This window comes from Struthio camelus, chromosome 9, assembly GCF_040807025.1.
Source record: "Struthio camelus isolate bStrCam1 chromosome 9, bStrCam1.hap1, whole genome shotgun sequence".
NCBI classification, from domain to species: Eukaryota; Metazoa; Chordata; class Aves; order Struthioniformes; family Struthionidae; genus Struthio; species Struthio camelus.
The window spans coordinates 20,976,963-21,002,744 of record NC_090950.1 but is presented as its reverse complement, the minus strand read 5'-3'; the positions used below and the strand labels follow the sequence as shown (position 1 = coordinate 21,002,744).

At 52.5% G+C, this 25,782-nt stretch overlaps 1 protein-coding gene across 4 annotated transcripts; it reads right to left on the bottom strand.

The window, feature by feature from the left end:
• Positions 1-7,421: 7,421 nt before the first annotated feature.
• BCL6 (BCL6 transcription repressor) lies at positions 7,422-25,177 on the bottom strand. 4 transcript variants are annotated; one of them, XM_068954064.1, is made up of 10 exons: positions 25,075-25,177; positions 16,588-16,626; positions 15,330-15,500; positions 14,094-14,315; positions 12,973-13,956; positions 12,200-12,381; positions 10,911-11,078; positions 9,150-9,280; positions 8,489-8,626; positions 7,422-7,710 (listed from the first exon to the last, which is right to left on the bottom strand). In XM_068954064.1, exons 3-10 carry the CDS (start codon positions 15,488-15,490, stop codon positions 7,567-7,569), a joined length of 2,130 nt encoding a protein of 709 aa, XP_068810165.1. In that variant the 5' UTR covers positions 15,491-15,500; positions 16,588-16,626; positions 25,075-25,177; the 3' UTR covers positions 7,422-7,566. The 4 variants fall into 4 exon arrangements, with proteins under 4 accessions (XP_068810165.1, XP_068810163.1, XP_068810164.1 ...); XM_068954062.1 differs by having other exon boundaries at positions 15,330-15,497; XM_068954063.1 differs by lacking the exon at positions 25,075-25,177 and adding an exon at positions 19,318-19,413 and having other exon boundaries at positions 15,330-15,497.
• Positions 25,178-25,782: the final 605 nt, after the last annotated feature.

Genomic DNA, 25,782 nt, shown 5'->3' with positions numbered 1-25,782 from the left:
CCTTAGCTTTGATTCCAGCATCTATCTAGCCTCACCCTGCTCTGTCAATCTTTCCTGGCTGTCTGGCAGTGCAAAGCACCTCGCTTGGAGAGCAGTAATGTTATACAGGGCTTTGGGCTAGGAGCAATGTTCCTCCAGTAGGAGAGATGTGTGCTCTCTACAAGCTAGTCTGAGGCAAGTGCAGACCCTCAGCCCCTTTGGGGGTGCCTGATTTTGATGGTGTCCATGGCTACTGTGGCCCTTCCAGTCACATGGGGACAGGGTTGAAGGTCCAGGTTGGTTGTGACTCTGCCAGGCTGTGCTCCACTGGAGCTGAGCAGCTGTGCCCCTGGTCCCACCTCTGCCTTGAGGAGGCTGGAGGAATTATGCTGATGCCTTCTAGTAATAGGATGGCATCCTAGGAAATGTCTTGGATTTGGCCCACTGAACTGCAGCCACATAACTGAGGAAAGCAAAGGTAAATTCTTTCGCTGCTTTATGATCCTGTACCCTGTCAGGACATGACTTGGCCCCTGAATGAGGGCAGCCTCAGGAAGGCTCTAACTTACACGTTGGCCGTTTTCCCCTCCTGGGATTAGCCTGAGATTGTGCAGCTGGTGGAGGCAGGACCAGAGCCAGGGTTTGGTGGGAAAGTTCCTTAGAGATGTCTTGATCTGTTCTAGAGGAGAGAAATTTAGTTCCTATTAGATCTAAGCATTGTTCCTGGATAAAATGTTAAGGGAATCAAAATTCTTGGGGCCTTCAGGTAGAATTTGAGAGAATCACTCTGATGTTCTCCAGTTGAAAAGTTTTGGCATTTCATTTCAAAGAAGACCTAAAGGAAAAATACAATTTAACTGAAGTTGAAAACATGCACTTTGGATCAGAAAACCATCTTGTGCTGAGCTGAAGGAAACAAGCAGTGGGGGAAAGGAGAAAGAGGGTCCATCTACACCCTCCCTCTTCAGACTTTCTCCCAATGTGGACTCCTTGGGAAGGGATAAGGCCAGATTCCTGCAAGCCCAGCCCAGCCAGGAAGGGGCAAGGAAGGTGCAGATCCGTTTACTGAGCCCCCTTCCCCCAGCTCCTCTTTGGGATCAGTGTGCTCTAGACTTTTGTCAGTTCGTTTCCCAGCCAGAAGACAAATCCATCTACCCCTCACCTACGGTGACGATGACTCTGTTCCTTCCTTTCTGCCGCAGTGCTGCGGGGCGGGAGGCCTTGCAGACAATTGAGTTGCACTGAATTCCTGTGACTGCTTCCTTGCACCCAGGTTCCTAGCTCGTTCCACGAATTCAGAGCAGGCCGGCAGCCGGCAGGACTGAGCGCGCAGCGCTGTGCTGGCAAAGCGTGCCCTCTGCTGTCACCACGGCCGCAAGACTGGCTCTCTGCACCTCGTCTCCCAAGCTGTCTGTCACCTACAAAATGCTCTCCAGGCTCTCTCTCGGCTCCACTTTCACTGAACAGTTTTGCTACTTATCACTGTCTTGCCAGCAGCGAAAAAAGTTTTTCTTACACTGCAGCACTCAGCCGCTTTGTAGTGCTGAGCTGTGATCTGAGAGCTGAGGCCGTGAAATCCCTCAGCTGTGGGAAAACCCTGTCTCTGGAAACACAGCCTGCTCTGAGGGGTGGCAAGGAAACCTGTCAAAGCCCCGTGTTTCTTGTAGCTGGCTGCAAACATAACAGAGCAACTTCCTGCTTGCGGAGGGCTGGTGCTGCCCCAAGAGATACAGATGAGCGTAGGAAGCACAATTGGTCATGCCTGAATGATCATGAGAAACAAGAGCTAAACAAGGGAGACAAACTTCTGCTGACTGACACTGTGTTTCCCTGGGACAGGCCATGCAGCAAACTGCAGTTTTGGGAAGGCATGAAGAATTACAAGAGGCTTTTGCAGGATGCCAGTGTCAGACTCAGCTCTGCAGCATGTGACAGGCCCATTTCTGCTTTCTGAAGTGATGGTCAACATACCCTGGTAAAGAAACTCTCTTACAGCACATTGGCACATACTTTCCCATGAGAAAAAGAGGGTCTTTAAGAAATACCATAAAAATAAAATACCCCTGTGTCCGGGTGGATGTGTAAGCTGGGATCACGTCTCATTGCTTGGCTGTGCGCATCATTTATGGCAAAGATATTCTGGTCCATCTCCTGGCCATAGTGTGCCGTGTCCTCTCTGTTCACATGCATTGACCGTGATTCCCTTGTGTGGGTTGCAGGTGTCACATAAAGCTTTAGGCTTTTAGCCTAGGGAAGGGCTGGACTCGCCCCAAATGTTGGTGTGTCTGTGTTTGGGGGCTCGGGGGTGTTTTGTGCCAAGAAGTTTCTGGATAAAGTACTGTTTCTCTAGTACAACTTGGGCACAAATCTGAAAGTGTTAGAGTTTCCCTTAATTACAGTCTCTCAACTTTTCTACTCCACATAGCAAAGTGGCTGGAAAGGAGGGGAGCCAGACTGCCTAGGTTCACACGTGAGGGATTCTGCTACCTAATGTCTCCTACGTCTATGTCCAAGAGCCCCAGTTGTGATTAGGATTTCATTTGCTTCTGGCTGAGATTTATTCCTGGACTCAGTCTCCTAGGATGCAGCCAAGGCATGTGCAGTATTGAAAACAGCCTCCTTGAAGTCAGACACGGGAAAGATGAACACATCTATGAGCGGAATTGAAGGTGAGCAAGATGAACTAGGAAAGTACCAGTGTATTTACCAATTTGCACCATGGTGACTATTAGGAGCCATGGATGAGGCTGTGTTAGGGGCTCTATGAACAGATGTAGGCCCATGCTATAAGGAGTTACAAGCATAAGGCAAGGTGTGATGGATACAGATAGGCGAGCACATGAAATTTTGAAACAATACAGGGGTCCATTTTCTCTCTCCTTCTCAATGCTCCTCTGTAAATGCCAGCTCCACGGCAAGTGCTTGGGGTTCCCTTCCCTCCAGCTGTGACACTAGCTTCTGCACGGAGAGCCCAGGATGGGACGCTCCGGGTGACCGTGCATACCTGGGTCCAATTCCCTAAAATAGCCAGTGTGCATCCCAGTCAGACAGGAGCCGGCCCACAGAAGCACAACAGTCCTCAGACTGCTCCCAGCCACCTCTTGCTGCAGTCAGTCTTTCCCTGCGCCGGATCCGTGCTGGGGGACAGTTTGGCTCTGGGGACCAGCTGCAGGGAAGCAGCTGCCTTCTGCCAGCACACTTGCCTCTGGTTTGCAGGGGGTTGGCCTCCCTTCCTTCGATCCCCAAGAGTAACGGATGTCACAAGTCGAGTTACAATTTTTTTTTTCTGATTTCTTTATCTAACCAAGGGCTAAGAACATATGGCAAAGTAGAGCAAGGAATGGAATTACATATGTGCGTGCTGGGTGCTGACAGGGAAACGTTTAAAAGGAAGCCTGCCGTGGTTACTTCCACAGCACAGGGGCTCCTTGCTGAAACTGCAGCCTCGCCTGCCCTCTCGTGGAAACCTAGCAGAATACACTGGATCCTCCCCAAAATCCTCCAGTCTCCCGAGCCCCCAGGACTGCACCGCTCGAGCACCGCGGCCAGAAGTTGCCCACTAAGGGCAACTTTCACATTTTGGAACGTCAGGGCTATGGTACCTACATTTCAACCTTCCTTATTTTAAATAGCATAATTTTTGTTCAGTGCAAGTTTTTCAGCACCAAAGCTAGGCCACCAAACTAGACGATAAATCGCTAAGTGCAGCAAGAGCTGGGCCAGAGCGCTTCAGAGCATTGCTGCTGCCACCCCAGTGCCCTGCTCAGCCCCAGAAAAACTTGAATCCCATTTCTCTGCTGGATTTTCCAACAGTCTATGCCAAGAAGTAAAATGGGGAAGGAGCTGGGGGCAAAGTGAGTATTTTTTCAGTGCAGAAGAAATCTGAAGAAAAGGAAAACTCCACCATATCCACACCTTTTGGGCATGTCTTTACATGGGAGGTGGGAACCAAAAAAGCTACTCAAACACATTCTGGGAAATTTCCTGGAAAGCGCCTAGTTAATCAGTTGTTGTTTCTTCTGAGGCCTAGGAAGGGTCAAGCCCTGTATTTGGAGCCAGGTTTTCAGAGGGTGAATAACCCTGCAGCATGGAGACCGGCAGGGCTGACCGGCTCGCTGTCTGCGGGCTCTGCAGCCACAAAACGTACGTAGCGCAGGCTGACGTCTGAGCGCTCCCTCGCCTCTGTAAATACTGCGAGTGCTGAACAAAGCTCGCCGGCGAGGGCCGGCTGTGCCAGATGACTGCAGACCTCTGCCCTGTGGATAGTAAGGGAAAGATTCCTATCGCGTCCGCTGAACTGCCAGGAAAGGCGTGACATCATTGTTAGAGAGAAAAAAAAAGCTCTGCCCGGAGAAGGAAACACAGCCATGATCCAGGAATAGGCAGTATTTATTTTGCAAATGCAGCTGAGCAAGTCAGTGGGAAACGGAGGTCCCCGATATGTAGCCTGCTTGCTGAAAGCAGGGGTGATCATCCGAACCCTGGCAACTTCCAAAAGTGACGATTTCAGTAATCGGAGAGTTAGAGGGCCCAGAGACAGTGAGTTCCGGACAGAGAGGGGAGGAACCAAAACGAGCGTCCCAAATGACACATAAGCACAGTCACGAGCACAGCCAGCCTTATTCAACGCTAACAAACCTACCGGGCATGGGGAGGGGAAGGAAAGGAGGCAGCAGGATTGTGAAGCAGGTTTTCCTGTTTCCACTGCTCATGCGGAGCCCCATTCAGGGGGCCTTTCCCCAGACTTCTCTCTAACATTTATAAGCCAGTGGGGGCTCATGCCCTGGTGCTGCTCGGCCCTGCGGGTTTTGAAACGCGGCAGCCGCGCTCCTCCCGCGCCGTGCGCTGGCTGTGCGCAGCCTGGGAGGATGAGAAATGCGCTCCTGCCCAGGGAGGGGGCACAAGAAGGGAGGTTTTGCGGGCGAGAAGAGCTCGCCCCCACGAAGAGCGCCCAGCAGCAGACTGCCCGGGCAGCGATCCTGGTCTGCCTCGCTCCCTAGAAAGGACGCTTGGCATGTGGGACAGGCCTAAATCAAGCAGCAATACAAGGAAAAGGCTGTTTCCCTCAGGTGGCGCTGCTCCGTGTTGTCTTGCGCCTATCTGTGTCCCACGGCTTATGAGAAAGCCCATCGTCCTCTTCCCCTTCACCACAGACCCGCCGGGTCCTCCTCTTCCCGCTAATAGTTCAAAGTCCACCCACTGTGAACGACCGTGGAGCCCCGCATCAACATGATCCACAAGTTAACATTTAAATAAAAATGAAATAACACCCGTCCAGCTCAACCCTCATCACCACGTTTACCCGTGGCCCCGCTCCACACCAGCACTGGTTGCAGCCAGCCTGGCTGATGCAACCCAGAGGCCCTTTCGATGAGGCTCTTTGGCTTTCTGCAAACAGTGCACCTTCATGAGCAAAGACACGCTGTGATGCCTGCACAGGGCATGATACCCACACGCACTCCAGAGCATCCCCGTTTCCGCGGGGCCAGATCGCCCCTTGGTTGCAGTTCCCAAGGTCTGCACAGATCCAGGCAGATGGACCCAAGAGCTTCCCCCGTTAATGGCAGAGAGCTTGGGGACTTCGTTGCAGCTCCCTCGACTCCCACGAGCCTGCACCTTCTCACCTCTAGCCTGCAGCCAGCATGCGATGGCTCGTGGCCCGGAGACACGATCGACCAGCGAGTTCCTGGAGGGGGCTACAAACCCAGTGCCGCTGAACCCTTGCGCAACGTGGCTGAACCGCCAGTCCCGCGCAGGGAGCCCTTGCACCACTGGCGCTGAAAAGCAGCAGCCCTGACGGCTGCAGCAGGCAGCTTTGCTCCTTGAGCTACTCTGGCAAGCACACCGGTTTCCAGGAAATATAAATAACTCTCTGGCCATCTGGAACCAGCCCTGGGACTCCTGGTGAAGGGTCTCCCCCCAGCTCTGCCCTATTTCTGCTGACTGCTCAGTGCAATTGCTTAAAAAGCCAAGCTGGAGATGGCAGAGCGTAACAGGCCCACCAGGGTCCAAAGTAGCAAACTCGAGTCTTGCTCCGACCTTGTGCCAGAGGCCGCCCCTGCTACTCCAGCTGCAAGCAGAGGAGTATTTGGGCTAAAAGAGGTGGCTCTCGGCTTTGCCAGTCACCCACCCTTGCACTGCTGGGCACAAAACTTTAATAACCTCATCTGCTGGCAATCCTCACAGCCAACGTCCTCGTGGATGAGCCATGGCTTAGAAACTTCTGCCTCCTCAAAGTGCTCCCGGGGAAGGCCCACAGTGTAGGAAAGGCTGCTTTAACCAGAGCCGCTTTTGATGCTGGGCCAGAGTTGCACTGAGCCAAGAGCTTGTGCCCAGGTTCGGGATGCTCAGCCCCTTCCTCGGGCAGGGATTCATGTTTGAGATGTTTAAGGAGAAGGACCGGCAAGAACAGAACTGCCACTCCATCATACTTCACTTTTCTTCATTTTATTCTTTTATTTGTACAGCTATATTTTACAGAACGCATTAATGCAGTTTAGACACAGCCCAAACCCTGTCTCCCGAGATTGTTTATAACACAAGCATGTAAAATAAGACCAGAAAAAAAACAACAACAAAAAACCCCCCCAAATAACATATTCCCCAATAGAGAGTTCCACCAAAACTCCTTTTGCAACGTCAGGCTGTACCTTGAAGAAGAAACTGAGCTCAATATAGTCCATACATTGAAAACTTCCATTGAAAAGAAAGGCACCGTGCGAAACCACATTTTACATATATACAGACTGAGAACTAGAACAAAAATTACACTTTATTATTATTTTAAATTCCTTCTGCAGCTTTGTTGGTTTAATACACACTTTTTTTGTAAATTGTAAACCTTCACTTGCAAAAAATACAAATACACTGATGCATTTAGACAAAATATTTTCTTACTTGTACAGATGCAATACTTTAAAATATCTCGTTAAGTGCTCTATCATAATAAAGATTCTCAGAGTGGCTTCTGCCTGCAGAGTCCAACTGAGCCTTTAATGCATTTTATATATTTTTAATATAGCTTTTTTTAAAGGTCTATATATATTTATTTTATATATATATTTATATATTTATATCTATATATATTTACAACTCTGCCATAGATTCCTTCACCTTTGGTTAAAAAAGTTAAAGCCCTCTCTTTAATAGCATACTTTCTCTTTAAAAGAACACACATTTTGCATACAAAAGAAAAAATCTGTTCCCATAAATCAACATTACATTCCTCATCTTCAAACGGCAAAGGCTGTGAAGGTTAGACTCCAGAGTTTATCAACACTCCACTGCACAGACATTTAAAATGACTATTTTTATGTTTTATATACAATAAGATCTGAATAATTTTATTTTTCTTTTAGTTTCACATAACTGGGAAAAAATAAAACCCGTGTTTTTTTTTTTTTTTAAATTTCTAATGTTTTTCCACTTATCTGCACTATGGGTTTAGAGGCACTCCATCATGTGATGATTTTTTTTTCTTTTCTTCTTTTTTTTTTTTGTTTTGTTTTAAAGTGTTGCAAGTATCCTTTGGACAACTTCCCTCCCCGCCCTTCCCCACTGCGATGCCTCCAGGAATATCTTCAGCCTTCAGCACGCCTTGGGGAGTTCTGGAGGCACCTCGGTCGCCGAGATGCGGTACTGCACCTTGGTGTTGGTGATGGCCCCGTGCTTCTGCCGGAGGTGAAGCCGCAGCTGGCTTTTGTGACGGAAGTGCAGGTTGCACTTCTCACACTGCAGGGGCGAGAGGCAAGGCGCAGGGCATGAGATGCAACGGTCCGACTGCACCCGTGCAAACACCTGCCCTTTGTGAGCTGCCCCGAGAGCACCTCTCAAGCGGATGGAGAACAGCGGGGACATGGGCAGCTGGGGCATTTAGCCAGGGCTGCCATGGCAAAGCTGAAACACAGCCCAGGGGTCCTGAGCTGCCCCTCTTTAAGCTCTTAACTCTCACCCCAGCACCCTGTCAGCTCTCCTGGGGTCAGGCACCACATTACGGGTGCTCCCTGGCACGTTTCAGTTTTCGAGATGTACAAAGTCCAAGGTCACTTAGGATGGGACGCTGGCTCCCCAGGAACATAGTGCCAAGCTCCTTTGCCTAGATGGTCAAAGGGCTCTGCCCCATCCCTATGTACGGCAAGAGGTGGTAATTTAAGCCATAGCTATTTGGAGAAGGATGACCTTCTTCCAGAATAGGTGAGAGGAAAAAAAAAAGAGCAGCTAAGATGTACCCAGGCTGGGACGCATGTCAGAGCCAGAGCCAGTTTCCAGTGCAGCCAGTCACGACAAAATACCAGCTGGCATCAGCTAACGTGTGAGCAAGGGACAGGGCACGGGGAGCATACGTGACCTTGGCAAACAGCCCTATAAGGCCTTGCGAGGCTGGCGAAGGGCATTTGGGAGCTGGTGCTGAGCCAAGCCCACACGAATGCCCAAGCGCCTTCCCACCCCCCAGGTTTCACAGCGCTCCCCTCCCAGCCACGAGCTCCCCACAAGGAGCAAGCTCACTCACATGATACGGTTTCTCTCCCGTGTGGATTCGAAGGTGACTTTTGAGCGTCTGTAGATGCCGGAAGCGCGTGCCGCAAATTTCGCAGGGGTAAGGTTTCTCCCCAGTGTGAATTAGCACGTGAGCACGGAGATGAGCCACCTGTGGGAGAGCAGCCTGGGTTACAGGAGCAGCCCCGGAGCAGTCAGGGCATCCGCAGGAGGGACCTGCCCAGCCGCCCTAGGGACGGCACCTCGCAGGGCGTCTGCAGGAGGGGGCCTCACCTAAGGTTGGTCTAGACCAGTACACCCTCCCTCCACAACAGCCCAAATCCTGGCTGTGAGTTCAGTCCCTCAGTCCATGCTCAGCTAAAGCTTACAGTGGGCTTTTTTTTTTTTTCTCATAGGTTCTAGCTGGCAGTCAGGGCCACTAGCGTCTGAGGTTTGAGGTCTCCAATCCAAAAGAGCAAATGGAGAAGTTAAAACCAGAAATCAGGTATCTTAGTAAGCCAGCAAACTGGCCCTCTAGCTGCTCAAAGCCCCTCTTTATTCTATAATGTCATGGGAAGGGCAGCCAATGGGGCCTGTCAGTCTTTTCCCTGCCTTGAAGGGCTGCAGGTCTCAGACATGAGGCTCTGGCCATCTCCACCTCCCCTGATGCTGTAGGTACTGATGGCAATGCTCACCTGGACAAATCGGGCTCCACAGGTCTCACACTTGTACGGTTTCTCACCGGAGTGGATGCGCGTGTGGGTTTTCAGGTTGGCCGGCCGGTTGAACTGTGCCCCACAGATGTTGCAGCGATACGGTTTCTCTCCTGTTGAACCAAAAGAAAGGAGAGGGGATAAATACTGGCTTGCTTTGCACCTGCACACCAGAGTGCTCCCCAAAACTGCTGCCCCTGCAGCCCAGCCTCTCCAGGCACTAGCCCCCATGGCACAACCTACAGGGACCAACTCCCATCGTCTGCTTTGGAGCATGGCAGCGGCCAGGTCAGCTCAGGGCATCCTTGTAGCTGGGTGCAGTGCAGGAGCTAGGTGGGCACTGTGGAGCCTGCCCTCTGGTGTGTGGCGTACACACAGCACAGGGCTATTTTTAGCAGGGAAGTCTAGGCAGGAGCAGCCTCTGTCCCCCAGCTCCTCCCAGGGACGGAGGGTTATGCCACTATTGTCTTCTTCAGGTTGGGAGGTGCACGCTTTGACGTGAAAGAAAACATCGGCCAGCTCTGCTGGCGACGATTAACAATTTCACTCCTGGCCCAGCAACAGAGTCTGGCACCCTGAACTTCTCTACAGCCGTGAGTAAGCCATGCAGAGCTGCCTGGCTCGCTTCGGTCTCCTAATGGTCTTGAGCACATCCCGTCTCAATTGTTCATCATCCCTTTAGAGGAGCGAGAAGAGCTGATAGAGCGGAAAGCCAAGGCACGCCCAGCGACAGTGCTCCCAAGTCATTATTCAGTTACAATTACTGCTGTCAGCCTCAGCTGACTTTCTCACAGCCAGGGGAGAGTTGCAAAAGGATTTCAAGGAGTTTCTTTAGGATAGATAAAGATGGGCTCAGCAGGGAGTGGCGAACAGCCATCATTTCACCTCCTGTCTTCTCCTTTTGTTTTTGACGCAAGAACATCTGGTCAGTAATTCGGTTCTTCCTGATGTATCCAGAGGACCTGGAGGGCCCAGAGGACTTCTATCCCTTTGTACCTTCAAACCCTAGCCCGGCACACGTATCGTTTTATTGACCTATGCAGGCCTCATCAAGCTTAAGTGAGGCTCTGAAGCATTATGTCAAACTGAGTCCAGCAATTAGGAGTCTTTAGCACAGACTTCCCTTCCCCAACACGTAAACTGGTTGCTGGCATCTGAAGCGTTAATAAAAGCAAGAAGAAAACCCCATGTTTGTCAGCAAATGACTAAACCCTTAGTATCCCTTTCCTTTCTCGGCTTTCATTGTGCTGATTCACAGAGTCCATCCATTCACAGATTTTCCCATCAGCAGAGTTTCTGCCAGGCTTGATATGATCTGAATTTCTAGGATGTAGGAAAAAAATAGTTTTCTCCCTAAACGAGCCTTCTTCTATCCACCACAAAGTAATCCAGAGGGCATGAGTCTGTTCCAAGCCGTGTGTTTTGCAAGCCATCTTTAAAAACAGCAGCGCCCAGGGCTTTACAATGACTGAGCTCCAGTCCCCCTAGGAAGCAGGGAAGTATTTCCCCTATTTACAGCTGAAACTCAGGCAAGTTAGGTGCTCTGCCCAAGAAGCAGCAGAACCCAGAACTCCCTGGCAGCACTGAGAGAAGCATTTTGTATCGGCATACCAGCATCTCGCTCTTCCCAGCACAGACAACTAGCAACACAGAGCAGGGAATGCCGCATCTGGGATAAACCGTGCCATGAACACCTGAGCATCGCAGCTCAGCAACTCAAAGTCCAGTAAGTCGATGCCGTACCTGTGTGGACGGTTTTGTGGCTGGCGAGGTTCCCCTTGTAGCGGAAGGAGGCCTGGCAGCGATCACACTTGTAGGGCTTGTCACTGTGGACTTGCAGAGAGTGTCTCTTGAGAGAGGCCTCCTCAGAGAACCGGCAGTCGCACTCATTGCAGAAGAAGGCTCCGTTCTCTGGGAGGGCAGAGAGAAGAGCAATGAGATGGGTAATCCAGCTCCTCAGTGGGCCGCGGTCTGGAGGGGAGCAGCCATCAGAGCAAGCTTTGGAACAAGGCGCTGAGCCCAGACGTTTGAGATCAGCAGCACTCGCACCATACTGTTACCTCCACAGTAACCTTCTTGCACACACACCAAGAACATGCGTGGCTTAAGAGGGCAAAGTAATCCCTAGCCACCTTTCCTTTAGTGTGACACGAGCTACCACTTATTAAAGCTGCCCCGACAGTGCAGAAAATCAGGCATCTCCCCTAGGCATTTTTCAGGGAGGTCCACAAAGGTAGCCAAGTTATCAGGTATCCTCCAGAGGATGCACACTCAGCCCTGGAGCAATTCCAGCACCTTTAGAGACCTTAAGCCTTTACGTACAGACGTCTTCCCTGAAGCACGGAAGACGATCAACATCTGTAGCACCAGGCAGGTTCCCCCATACAGGGGTGCCTAACTCTTAAATGCTTTAGCCTTGAGCATCACCTCACCTGGGTCCCCTTTTCGGATCTCATCTCATACCACAGGAAAACAAACAATCCTGCATTCCCCCTCCCTAGCTACAGGCAAACGGGTGCAAAGATACTTGTCTCTGGGCCTGTGGAGTTTTGCAAAAGAATTGCAAGTCTCATTTATCTGCATTTCTCCAGATGTGCACATTGGGCTCCCTGATAATGACGATACTGTGACAGATGCATGAGACACGCTATATTGCCCAAACTCCATTAGGATCATTACATCTGTCAAGCTTGCTCTCCCGTGGTTCTGGCGGGGTGGGGTGTACTTCGTCTCCTGTCCTTAACTGCCAAGGTAGCAGCAGGTGACTAACTCCTCACACAAGGTGTCTAGATGGTGTTGGGAGGGGTAAGGGGGGAGAGAGCAGAAGCAATTCCCATGTGTGTGCATCCCTACATGCACGCACAGAGCTGGTCAGCCAGTGAGCAGGGTGCCGTAAAGCACTTTGGGATCCACCAGCATCAGAGACAGTTTTGACTGTCCGCTTGGAGGAAGGGCATCGAGTAGATGGGTCCCTAGATTGCACAGCCCCCTTGTCTGCCAGTGAGAAAGGCTACCAGGGATGGGAGACTCACCACAACTGGAGTCAGAGTATTCAGACTGGGTTTCCCCCATCTCCTCTCCAAAGGTTGAGCCAGGGGTGTGAAGGCACATCTCAGCATGTTGTGGGGACTGGCAGCCACAGGAGCTACACTTCGACGAATGTATGTACAGCGGGGACTGCCCTTCGCTGCTCCGAGGGGACCCATCCAGGGACCTGTGGAAGGACAGCAACGCACACAGCCGTGAGAAGGCTCTTGCTGTGCTTGAGCTATTAGGCCCTTGATGTTTGCACCCTTCCAGACACAAGGAACGTCCGTTTTACGTGGAGACTTTTGTGGTGAGATGCACAGCAGAGCCCTGATCAACAACTGGTCCCTGCACCTCATGCTTCAGGTACCCATCACCAAGCAACCTCAAAGCTCTCTAGGAACATCCGGGTCCGGGAATCGCATACTGCTCCCTGCTAGTTAGGCCCTTCCAGAGCACACAGTCAACCACAAGCTCTAGGCACAGGGACTCAGGTGAAAACAGGCTTGGTGAATCCAGACTCAGAAACCATCCAAAGCTGCAGAGTGAGCCAGGAATTCCTGACCCAACGTTCCCAATTTCACCAGCAGACCAGGCCAGCATTGCTACCGTGGGGATAGCTGGCACCCAGCCCATGTCACTGGCAGTGCTCCACCAATGCAGAGGTTTCCACCCGGTTGCAGCCGGACTCCCCAGCCCAATGCTACAGCTATTTCACACACTTTCAAACCCTCACCAACAACACAGGGAGTTCTGTCTTTCGAGGGTATCTTCTCACCTGTTAACAATATTGTTGAGTCTGCTCGCTTGTGGGATAGTGGAATCTTCTCCACTCACGCTCATCTTGGTGGGTGATTGCACGTTGAGATGTTCTGGCTCCATGGACTGCTGGCAGGTGGATATGGGCATGTAGGTGTGAGGAGAGAGGGTTCCCATCTCATTCTGGTCAGCACTGTCTTGTTTGGTGCTCTGATTGAGAGAGTTGAGGACGATGAACTTATACTTCTTCCAGTTGCAGGCTTTGGGGTCTGTGGGGCTCTTGGTGACCAGAGAGCTGGAGCTCTGACTGATACGGGCGTTCTTGCTGCTGCTGGACTCAGTCGGTGAGTTGGGCTGACAGTCTGACTTCTGGGGGCTCTGGGGGCTAATGAGTCCCTTGCGGTCCAGGGGGCTGTTGGTGGGCTCAAAGTGCTGGCTGATCTCATCCTCTGATGAGGTCCGCTCCTCCTCTTTGGCCACTTTGTCGCAAGAGAAATAGGAGTTGTTCCGGACCGAGGGGACAACGGGTTTGGGGCCGGAGGCTACACTGTAGTGCATGTCGCTCCTGGCTTCTTCGGCAGCAGCTTCTTTCGGAGCATAGATTGTGGTGTGGCACATGTTGGCCGAGATGTCGGTGATGGTTCTCGTGTACTCGGTAGGGATTGCCCGGGAGCTGTCGCATGGCAGGATCCTCTCCTTGGGGAAGGCACTCGTCCTTGAGAGTTCGGAGAGGGGCATCCTCATCTCCCGCAACTCATCATCCACAAGGAAGCCATTTAGAGGGAGAGGGCTGTATCCAGGGTAGGAAATGGAGGATCCAGACAAACTATTGAATAAGCCAGGTGCAAAGGCCCTCCCATCGCAAAGGGACCCATTTCGGAGATGCATGCTATTCTCTGAGATATCTCTGCTCCGATAAGCCATCACCTCTGGGTGGCTCAGCATCCGGCCAGCTAAAAACTCCTCCCTTGGAGTCTTCATAGCAGACACCATCTCAGCTTCACTATAACCAGGCAAAAAGGGAGGACAGACAGTCATTTCTGCACTCAAGGATAAGTTCATAGACACTTTGTCAGTTCTCTCCCCCTCCCACCCAAACACACCATCCCCATCTCTCCAAAGTTCACTCATGGCTCTCACCTAGATTTGACAAACCTTCGGCAAGTATCAACCACGTGCTCCATCTGCAGGTACAGTGCTGTAGCCATCACGGCCATGATATTGTTCTCCCTCAGGTTCAGGCGGGACGTGTACATGAAATCCAAGAGGATGCAAAACCCCTCCGGGTTGATTTCAGGGTCCAGATTGATGACATTCAAGTTGCATTTGAGCTGGTCAGTGAAGATGCTGTAGAAGAGGCCACTGAAGAGAGGAGACAGAGAGAAGATGAGTGTGAGGACAATTCAGAGGAAGAAAGAACTTGTCTGAAAACCTTTAGCAGAGAGGGGTTCTCGAATGGTAAAGGACCTAGAGGCAATTGCAGCATTCCCTGAACTTCTCCCTTATTATCAGGCTCAGTTTTCCAGCTTAGTAAGCATTGTGTGCTCTGCACTTTTACCAACCGGAACAGCCTGCTTTTAGATCTCACCTGCTCAACAACTCCCCACTGCCCTGGTTTAGAAATTCCCCTCTTTTGTTGTTCTTACCACCACCACTACCCCTTTCCCACTCATTTCTTTCAAAAGCCTCTTGGGAGATCCACGCACACATTTTAACCAGAAAAAAGGAAATGTTGGAAAAACATTTTTCAGAAGTTCTAATAGCTAAATCCTTGCTTTTTCACATCCCCACATCCTGTCAACAGGAGACACTGGAAGGCATCTGCAGTGATTCAACTGAGTGATAGTGGGATGTTAATTAGAGTTTGCTAGGAAGCATTCCTGGACCTGGAAAGGGATTTCAGATCCCATCAAGCCTGAAAATCAGCAGAGGTGGGTGCAGTCAGCAGACTGGGGGCCAGGGAGGAACAGCTCTAAAAACAGCAGTGACAGGGGACACTGCAGTCACAAAGGACTTGCTCATCCCAGTGAACATCCAGCCCTCCCTCCTCTTCCCTAACCCGACGGAGCGTCTGTGCTCTGCCTTCAGAGATGCAGCCCTTGTCTGCTGTGCTCCTGTTTATCTCAAGGGATTGCGCGTTGGCAGACGTGTACATGCAAGAAGGAGAGAGGTCTGGGCACCAGGCTAGAAATAAAAGGTCCCAGCTCTAACTCCATTTCTAGTACAAGTTTCTTGGCAGCCTGTTTGAATTCTGTTTCCCTGTCCCAGTCTCCCTGTCTGTAAAACCTGCAGGCTTCCCAGGGGACTCGGCAGTGCTGCAGGTGGCCAAAAGCAGAGGGGGCAGAAAGGGACAGAGGAGCAGGCTCCTGCACTCACCTGCAGGCCATGAGGACTGTTTTGTGGGCTCTGAACTGTTCCCGGTTCACAATAATGACGACGTCAGTCAGGATATCCCGGCTTCTAAGGCGGTTGAGATTGAGGAGGACATCGCTCGCATGGCGGGTGAACTGGATGCAGCTGTCTGCTGGCGAGGCCATCTTGAGTCTGCTTGAAACAGAAGAGGGAGGAGGATGGGAATGGAGAAGCAGCCAGAAAAGCACCCTAAACGCAGCAAAGAGACAGCTGCTAGTCTGGGAAGGGTTCAGATGGCAAAATGAAGTGCTGTTGGTGGTGACAGTACCAGCTTCTCAGCCCCAGGAGAAACAACAAACAGGGACATGACTGCGTTTCACCTTCCACCCCAAGTGCCTGCCAGGCTGCCCAGCAAGGTCTCTCGGCCGATAGCGAGACCTAGTACGTCTCAGCCACACCCAGCGAGCTGGTGGGTGAAGGCAACCAGGCCCTCCTGACGATTAGCTAACCAGCTCCTCTTTCTCCCTGCCTCACCCATGACGGCTCCACCCCAGCCCACTCCTCCCACCACGGCGGCTCCTTGAGTTTGCCTCCACAAAGCTCCCAACACGCTGGCTTCCCAGCCTTCAGACCTTCCTCAAGCACCATTCCCCCACACATCTGCTGTCTGGCTGAAGATCCAGCCGTGGGAATCAAAACTAGTCTTGTCCCAACGAAAGCTGCAAGGATTTCAACGTTTGGAAAACACAGCCCACAGTGCACCACCAACCCTCACCCACCATCAAAACTACTGATGCACCTTCTCTGCTCCCAAGCGGCCGCTTTGGAGAAGACCTGTCCAGAATTTCCCAATAAATTGGTGGCAGTAGTCAGGAACAAAACTCATCTAACCTGCTGGATTGCTACCCAAACTTCAGCCCAGACTGTCCAAGCAAGGAAGGCTTGGTTTAGCTGAGGAATATGAAGTGTTCGTTCCCCCAGTACAATGCCCCTTTGATCTGTGTCAGAGATGCCCTGCAAGCAGCCTGCCATCCAGCACCTAGAACAGTCCAAAAATCCCCTGGCCTGAAGTTTGGGCTGGAACATGCATCTTAAATGCCAAATTCTTCAATGATCAACTCCCTCCCGCAACCCCGTCTCCTCCTCCTTTCCCAGTGGGATATGAGCGTACAGTATTTTCTACCGAGCAGCTGCTCTCCTGAAAACAAATTCCAGCTGGGTCTAATGAAACATTTCATTCAACATGTTTAAGGGAAGGAGCACAAAATTTAAATTTACATACCCAATGCCTCAATTCACAGTCCAAAAGTTTCTTTCAAACCTACAAATAAAGCACAAGAAAACAAACGCCACATTAGCTGATAAATATGAATTGACCAGCGTCCGACACGAGCTTGTTGTTTCGCTGGAGTATCTGCGGGAGAAAAGCTAGAGATAACCAACCTTCTACTCTCCAGTAAGGTTAACATTTGTTTCTTCTGGTACAGTATGTTCTTATCACAACCACAGGCTTTGAGAATCCAATCATAGCTTCTTCCACACCCTCTAGCCCAAACCATAGGCGTATGCCAAGCAAATTTTCATTTCCATGACTCAGGAACTTAAAGGCAGGTGGGGAAGGGAAGTCAAGCAAGAATTTTCTCACCGCTTCTTTTGGAGATAACTCTCCCCTGCCAAGACCAAATTCCCGGCCAGTGCCGTATACAATACCAAAGCCATATTCCCAACACCTCATGAGCAGGTATGACTGACATACGCATCCGCTGCCACTCTGCTCAGAAACCTCGAAAGAGCCTGAATTCAGTCCTCCAGAATAGCTACTGCCCCTCTCAGGATACCAATGCCCTTCACACACCAGTGAAAATGCTCGGGGATGGTACTCCCAAACAGACTTTGGAAGATACGGACGTGAGCTACTGAAGTGACTTGGCCAGGATCACATAGGAAGTCCATGGTGGAGAAGGAAGCACACCCAGAACAATTGTTTTGCCCAGGCTAGTGGAAAAGCCTTCCCCAGAACTGCAATTTTTGCCTCCACCAGCTGGCTTCATGGGCAACAGGACTGACCCTGCACAGCGAGGAAACACAGGAGTTAAATGCCTTCCAAAACTCAAGCTATTATTTCCAAACTTCCTTAAAAATAATTAGCACAGCTGACCTGGTACCAATGCCAGGAAGAGGGCTCTCAGGTAGCCGCCCTAGCAGGAACAGGGAAAACCATAATAAATAAGTGCACAAACAAACCCTGAGACCCTCATCACGCTATTTTTAGAACTGACCCCAAAATTCTCAGGAGCAAAGTGACACAAAAGATTTCCAGCACTGGCAGGGATCCCATCCAGCCCTGCAAGGACAAGTGTCCCCTTCCCTCTCCCTTGCAGGAGATGCTCAGATGTAGAGCCCAAGCTGTCCTTATGTCCCTAGAGACACTGGGGTAGGAAGAAGAGGCACGATTTAAGGCAAGGTATCACATGCAAAAACCAGAAGGGCATCTTGCAACCCTGTTCCAGAGATCAAATGCAAATCTTCAGAGCTGCTCTGAGCCCTGCTAGCTTAGAGCTTGACATACACACAAAAAGTGACTCATTTCCCAAATACAGCAGACTCTGACCTTTCTGTACACACTGGCTGCCAGCCACTCGCTACCTTCAATCGAAAGCCAAGGGACTTACAGTGCTCTGTAAGGAGCCCAGCACGCATCCGCATTTCCACACCAGCAGATCGCACATGTCCCGGACGGCCGGGTCACATCCTGACCTCGACTGTGCTGACGGATGTGCCGCCAACTCCTCCGAGCTCCTGGAGCCTTACCCCAGTGTCACCGAGCCATCGCTAGCTGACCCATTTACAAACTAACAAACTTACAAACTGCAGGATGAACTCTGCGCCCCTGAACATCACGTGAGGAGCCGCTACTCTCTCGCCGGACTCCCTTTCCCGCAGCGAGGACACAGCATTGCCGAGCCAGGGAGCACCCTGCTCCTCTCCCACCTCCTTCCATCCGCCTTACCCTCCAAAATCATCTCTCCCCAGCGCTGCGCTGCTGCAGGAGCTGCCCAGCCCCCTGCGCCGCCCACGGACCAGGGAGCCAGGCAGGTGCATCCCAAGCGCTCTTGGCTGCAGGATGTGGGCGCGCAGAGGGAAAGGGACCTTCCTTCCCCCTGCCGTGCGGAGCCAGGGTTAACCCTGCCCCTCCCGGCCTCTGTGCAGGACCATCACTGCATCCCAAGCATGGGACGATGCCAAGACCCAGGGACCAGCAGAGAAGACAACAGGGATGGGAAGCAGAGATGACCGCCACGGCCAAGCATAGCCTTCCCCGTTCCTCCTGCCAAAGCCCACAAGGTGCCCCAAGGCTCGGCTGGGTCTGGAGGGGCCCCCTCCAGTTTTTCTGCTCGGTACCTTGCAGGTGCGGGCTAGCCCACGGTGCTCGGTGCTGCGTGGCAGTGCACGCCAGGGCTTGCTGTGCCCGGAGAGGAAAGTCTGGGCTGAGTGTAGGGCCTGTTTCGGGGCGGGGGGGCAGCATGGGACTTTTACTGCCACTGCCTTCCAGGAAGGCAGCGGGCCTGCCCTGGTGGTTCACGGAACGGCCCTTCCATGCCAGCACCTCCCCGAGAAAACCCATTCCTGGAAGGGAGCCCAGGGCCAGCTCTGCCCTGCCTGCAGCAGCCGGCTTGGCAGGCGCAGGGAGGGAGCGCCACGGCCAGCACCTTCTACGTGTGGGGGAAGCCCCACTCAGCTCCGCTCCACCCATGCAAAGGGGAGACCCCCCACAGCTTCCCCCATACAGGAGAGAGACCCTGATACGCTCACATCCATCCATCCTCTCCCCCATTTAGAGGGAATCTCTTTCCATCCATCACCCCCTGGGGCATCAGGAACCCCTCCATGCACAGGGAGACACCCTTGCTCCCCCATCCCCTGCGCAAGGGGGAGACCCCTCCCATCACCCTCTTACCACACTAAGTCAGGGGGAAAGCACCAACCACTCCCCAGTGCCCCACTCTCCTACCCCGCCACCCTGCCGTGCTCCAGAGCCTGCAGTGCCGACGGGCCTCTCCTCATCCTGGAGGGGCAGCTGAGTGAAGTGTCTCTTCCCCACAGCTCCATCCCACACAGCACTCTGAAACCACCCACTAAGGGGAAGCACCATCCTGCCCTCGCTCCCCTGTCCCTGCCCTGCTGCAGGGCACCAGCGCAACATGAGCAACCAGCTGCCCATGGGGACACCCCTGCCAGTACCCCCTACACCCCATCAAGGGACACTTGGGTGCTCCCACACAGGGACAAGAAGGGGTGCGGGGGTAGGGGACCCCCAGGTGCAGCTGTGGGTCCTACAAGCCATGGGGAAGAGAATGTTCTGCACAGGGGTTGGGTGAGTGCCCAACTCTGATTTCCCAGTGTCATGCAGTCAGAGGGCACTGAGCATCTTTTAGCTGCCAGAGCACAATTTTATTAATTTAGCAGCTCCTGTTTGGTGTCTAGGCCAAAACGTGGCTTGGTTAATAACAGCTGAAGAAGGGCGAGCCCGAGAGGAGTCCTAGTGCACACCGCCAGCACAGATCAAAAGCAGCATCGCTTGTGCAAGCCCTGTAGTTTTTTCCATTGTACCCTTCCGTGAGTGGATTGCAATCGCTGTATCGAGCGGTCTCTGCTGACTTTCAATCTGATCCAATTTCCTGCCAGCAAACAAATGTTTCTAGGAAATGCAATACATTATCCGGACGGGTTTATTAGCAGTGCTTGGAACTAGGAAAACTGCATATTTTCTTGAGCGCTGCAGGGAACTTCATAGCTTGTACTTCAAAAGAGGATTTAAAAGGATTGCCACTGAAAGTGGGCCCAGCTCAAGTTGTTTTGGTCTTTACAAAAGAAAATGCAGGGGGTGGGTATACTAAAAATGTCTCCACTGTCTTCCACTGAAGAGGATTCCCCCTGCCCTTTACGTAGCTAAGGTCCAACTATGAGGCAGAGCCAGCAAACGCCCTTGGGAAGCTAGGAGTCAAACCTTCTTCAGCATTTCAAACAACCCTAAACAATTCAGCACATTAATTTTTCAAGGAAAGGCAGGCATCCCATCTCATCTGAGGCCAAGGGAGCTCCTCGAGAGAGTGGGAGGTCGACGTAGTGCTCTGCCCACACCAAGCCCTGCACCAAGGCACTGCCCTGACAGCAGGGTGCAGCCTGGGTCCTCAGCAGCTCCCTGCTGTGGGACCCGGTCTCCAGCACAGCTGAGCTGTTCCCCCCTCATCCCCACTCAACACCAGGGCCATAATTCACAAGCCAGCACATCTCCTCCCCTGTGTCTACGCTCCTGAGGCCGAGGGTGGCAATAGCCCATTTTGGCAGCAAGGAGCCACTTGGGCATCCAGCCTGGATGTGGCACAGCACCCAGGAGGGACACGTATGCAGCTAGGGGTCTGTTGGCCAGGGTAGAGATCCCCTCCACCCAATCACACACTACATTTTTTCAGCCAAACAAATTTAAGGAGATCCGTTTCAGAGGGTGCCCTGTCTGACACAGGACATGTTCCTCAGGACCCATCATCCTGGAGCGCACTTGTCCCAAGCTCTCCTTGCTGTACATAACAAACACATGCTCCTCGTGTGTCCAAACGGAGGTGTAACCCAAAGGCACAACACAGCCTGGGAAAAAGGGGAGGAGAGAAAGTGTAGCCCAGAAGCTTCCCCCCTCTCCAACTCCCTTGGCTCTCCCCTGTCCTAGCTGTGAAGCTCAACTGAGCTTGCCAGGGAGTTATAGGGCCCTAAAGGCATCAGGCTCTCTGACGGGGAGAAGACATTTTTGACTGTGTCCTGCTGCAACTGGCTATACATAAGATTTAGCACAGATTTTAAAAAAAGGAGGAGGACGACTACATTTTTCAGTCTAACTTTGCAGTCTCAAGAAGTTTACTGGTCAGCAGCTAACTTTTGGATACTCATCTAACCAAACTGCAAACTGAACTCCTGAGGTTCACCAATGCCTGCTGTAAACATGGAAACCAAGTGCCACTTCTTGCCAAACAGAAGAATGCTTTAAAAATAGATCTAGAAAAGTATACAGGCACTCAGTATAAACTCACACTATGATAAAACAGAATGAGATGTTATGATCGTGCAGTCAACTTTTCACCAAATTTAGATTTTACAAACTTTTCAGAAAACTGAAAACAACATTTCAGGCTCCAACTGAATGAGCAAATGCTCTTCATGTGGAGTTTGCAGCCTAAACATTACAGTCCATGAACTAAAACAGGCGTGAAATCGTTCAGTTGACCACAGTGACAGAAATACAGGGAGGTACATAAACTGCAGTGACAACTCCACATACTGGTTAGAGCTTTGTTTTACTCATCTATACTATATGTAACAAGATTTTTTTTAATACCCCTTAAAAAAAAAAAAAAAAAGAGACCCTCATCCTTGTTCTCAAAACACAGCATTGCCTCACTAAGTTTTACCAAGTGCATTTATAATAGGGTTTTGAGGACAATGTTAGTGTATTTCCTAAAAACATTCCTACAAATTAATATTAGGCTGCTGCTGTCATAGCTCGGGGGGGGCAAAAAAAAAGTTTTACAATACATCCTAATTGGGGCAGAAATTCAAGGGTAGATTAACACAACTTGGAAAGATTTTCACATGTGATTTAATGACAAGACCAAGACCCACAGAGAACGCCACATGGAAATGCCAATGACTTTAGTAAGTGCTCGGTTGTTTCCAGTTAGGCTCCTTACGTTCAGCAGCATCCAGAGTTTCTTTGCTACCTTCTTCCTAGCTAGTAAGCATTTCTTTCTTCTTAAAGTAGTGTGTTAACAAACGTGTTCCCACCTTCCCAAGCCTCCCGGCTCAGCCACTCTCCTGGCCAGAGAAGAAGGAAAACACCTAACACTAGATGGCACCAGTTAGCTTCACTGCAGAAGCGATTTTTCCCCTTGGAAAATAAAACACCCCAACCAAACCTGGAAAACATATAATTTTGTCGATGTAATTCTGTTTCTCTTAAAATGCGTCTGAGCAACATTATTTTTATGAGCTTTTCCAGCCTTGTTTTTCAAAATTCAATGTTTCTGCTAGGTTTATTTTAGCCTCATCAGACAGTAGACTTAAGTCCTCCCAGTGCTGCAAACAGGGATGTCTGAAGTATCATAAAGACTTTTGTCAGAATTTTTTTTTTTTTTGGTGGGATTCATAAGAATCACTTCTCATTCCGACTTCTTCCTTTGCAGTAATAACTAGCCAGTTAAATTCCACTTCCTCTCCGAATATTGACTCAGACAGTCAGAACTGAGGGGGATTGGAAACTGGAATTGAAATGCATCCCAAGAGATCTTTGATCTGTTTTGCCAGTCAAAATTGAACACTCAGAGATGAAGTCTTTTCTTACTGGAACAATGTAATAATCCATTCTACTGGAAAATTGCTAGACTGTCTTTGAATATTTTAATGCATTGATGATTTGTTTCATAAGGCAAAAATTGCCATGCGAAATCTAAGTTGTTAAGCCAGCAATCCCTTCATTGAAGGAAAATAACAGAACCTCAGGTCATCTCTGCGTGTTTGCACATACCTATATCTATATATCTATCTATCTATATATATATATACACATACACGGGGGGTGGGGAGGAGGGAAGGAAGGAGAAAGAAAGCAATAGAAAGAGGTCTGCCTTAAAATATTTTCAAAGGCAATTTCTGAACTGAATCTCACCCCCACCTCCAAGAATTGCCAGGAGGAAGCCTGTATTTATTCTTAAAGCATTTATCCAGTAAGCCTTTGAAATAATATTGCAAATAGTAATTTTTAAAACATTTCAAACCCCAGGACAGCAATCATCATGCATCCAAGGGTCGACAGAGGGCCTGATCCTGCACCCTCGCCCTGCTGCCCCTTCCAGCAGCGGTCGCAACATGTCATAACCCCGGACACCATGTCAGACCACGGTGCTGCTTATCGCTGAGGCTCGGGTGCCTGCCCCAGTCTCACTCAGCACCGATCCTGCACAGCCTCGAGTCAGTGGAAACAACTAACCGAGTCAGGGTTGATGTCTGTTGTTTTTGACTCATGATTTTTAAGTCCAGATTTGCCTCTTCCTTGGAAATGCAACAGGGGTCAAAGGCGGCTTTTTAGGCACATCTGAGAGGCCGTCGCGGATTTCTCTAAACAAACGGCTTGCTTTCCGCTTCCCTCCTTCACAAGAGGCGATTTCATAACACTCATACTGTGACTTTGCAAACTCCGGGAGCGGAGCGGGGCGGGGGGCGGGGGGGGGGGGGCACGGCGGGGAGGGGGGCGGCCGGGAGAGGTCGCTGCCGCCCGACCACGAAAAAGTTTTCACAACAAAAGTTGGGCTTTTTCGGTTTTGTTTTGCCTTAAAAAAAAAAAATCCCCCCCCCATCCCTTTTGTTTTTTGGGAGCCGCGGGACGGAGCGGGGCCTGCAGCGGCGGAGCGCTGCGCAGCCGCGCAGCTCCGGGCAGGACGAGCGCGGAGCCGGCGGCGGGTGCGGGAGCTCCGCGCCGAGCGTACGGCGTTCGCTGCCCGCGGCCGCCGCTCCCTCTCCAGGGCACCCTCCCCCCAGTGATTATTATTATTATTTTAAGCCCTCCGCGTAATATTCAGAGTTGCTTCACGCACTTTCGCCTCCCCGAGCGCCGGCGTTGTGCTGATTTCTGTTTTTATTTCCATCGGGCAAAAGCCTCGGGGTGCAGCGGGTCCCCCGCGAGTGCAGACGGGGGTGTCCCCCCTCCCGTCCCCTCCGCACGCTCCCGGGGCCGGCGGAGCGCTCCGGCCGCCTCTCCGTGGGCGCAACGCTGCCCGGGGCGCAGCGCCGCGGCCTCTCCATCAGCGCCCGCTCCGGCCCCGCGCTCCGCGGCCGGCCACAGGTTGCAAAGCGCACCAGCCTTTCCGCGGGCGCGTAGCGCTCGGGCGAGGAAGGCAAACCAAAAAAACCAAACCAAAAAAAAAAAAAAAGGTGTTGCGCGGGGGGGGGGGGGGTGAGAGGAGCGAAGAAAATAATGCGGAAAGGCCCAAGCGGGACGCGCTTGGCTCCGCGGAGGCTCCGTGCGCCGCGCACACGCGCGGACCCCGCGCAACGACACAGCCCGCGCGCGCAGCCCCCGCGGAGCGCCGCAACCTCCGCGCCGCCGCCGTCCTGCTCGGCGGCCCGGCGCCCCCGGAGCGGCCGCAGGTGCGGAACCGCCGCCGCCGCCCGCCCGGCCCCGCCGCGCGCCTGCGGGAACGTCAGCAACCCGCAGCAGCCATCGTCCCGGCAGCGATGACCCCCGCCGCGCCGCGACACGGACACGGCTGCCGCCGCCGGCCTCGCTCCCCCCTCCGCGGACGCGGCGGCGCCCCGTCGGGGCGGCTCGGCAAGCAGGAGAGGGGGGGAGGCGGCAGGCAGAGAGAAACACAAAAATTAGAAGAGAGAGGGAAAAAAAAAAAAGGGAGAATTTAAAAAAAAAAAAGGCAAGCAAGGCGGGGGGGGTGGTGGTAGCGGTGGTATTAAATGAAAACGCCCCAAACGCCGCGCGGCCCCGTCGGGGCGGCTCCGCGCACCTGCCGCCGGGCGCGGAGGCGAAAATCGGTAGAAATATATAGCGGCGGCGCGGCGCCAGGGCGACTGGCAGCGGCGGAGAGGGGCAGGGAGGGAAAGAGGAGGGAGAGGAGAGAGAGAAAAAAAAAAAAAGAGAGAGAGAGAGAGAGGGAGCGGGAGAGAGAGAGAATTAAAGGGTAAAATCGGCAGCGGCAATAGCAGCAGCAATCACCTGGTCTCCGGGCTTTCCTAGAAACTCCTTGCATCACCACTTCTAAGAACCCCAGTTCTAAGAATCAACAGAGCCCAATTCTCGGAATTTGAGCTGCCGACCGTACCACCGCGCCCGGCGCGGGGAGGGACGCGGCCCTCCCCCGCCCCCGCGCCACAGCCGCCGCTGCCCCCCCACGCCGCGCACCCCCCGCGCCAGCTCCCGCGCTCCTCGCCGCCCCCGCGCCGCCCGCCGCCCCCGCGGCGTGGGGGAAGGGGCCGCGGCGGCGGGGGTCCGTGGGGGCGGCGCCCCCCCCTCTCGCCGCGCGCGGAGTGGTCGCGCCCGGGCGGCGGGTCACGTGGCGGCGGGTGCTCTGTGACGTGGGGCGCGGCGGCGGTGCGGCGCTCGGCCCCTGGCAGCGCGCGGCGGGGCTGGCGCGGCGGTGACATAAGCGGGGTCCCGGCGCGCGGCCCCCCGCGCGGCGCGGCGCGGCGCGGAGCGGAGCGGAGCGGCATAACGCAATGCAATGCAATGCAATGCAATGCAATGCAATGCAGCGCAGCGCAGCGCGCGCAGCCGGCGCGCCCCGGCCCGCCACCCCCGGGGGGCGAAGGGGAGCGCGCGCCCCACTGGCGCGGGCAGATAGGCATCGCGGGCGGTGCAAAAGGGAGAAAAGGAAGAGATTAGAAAACTAGGCTTTTCTTTTTTTTTTGCCTTTTTTTTCTCTCT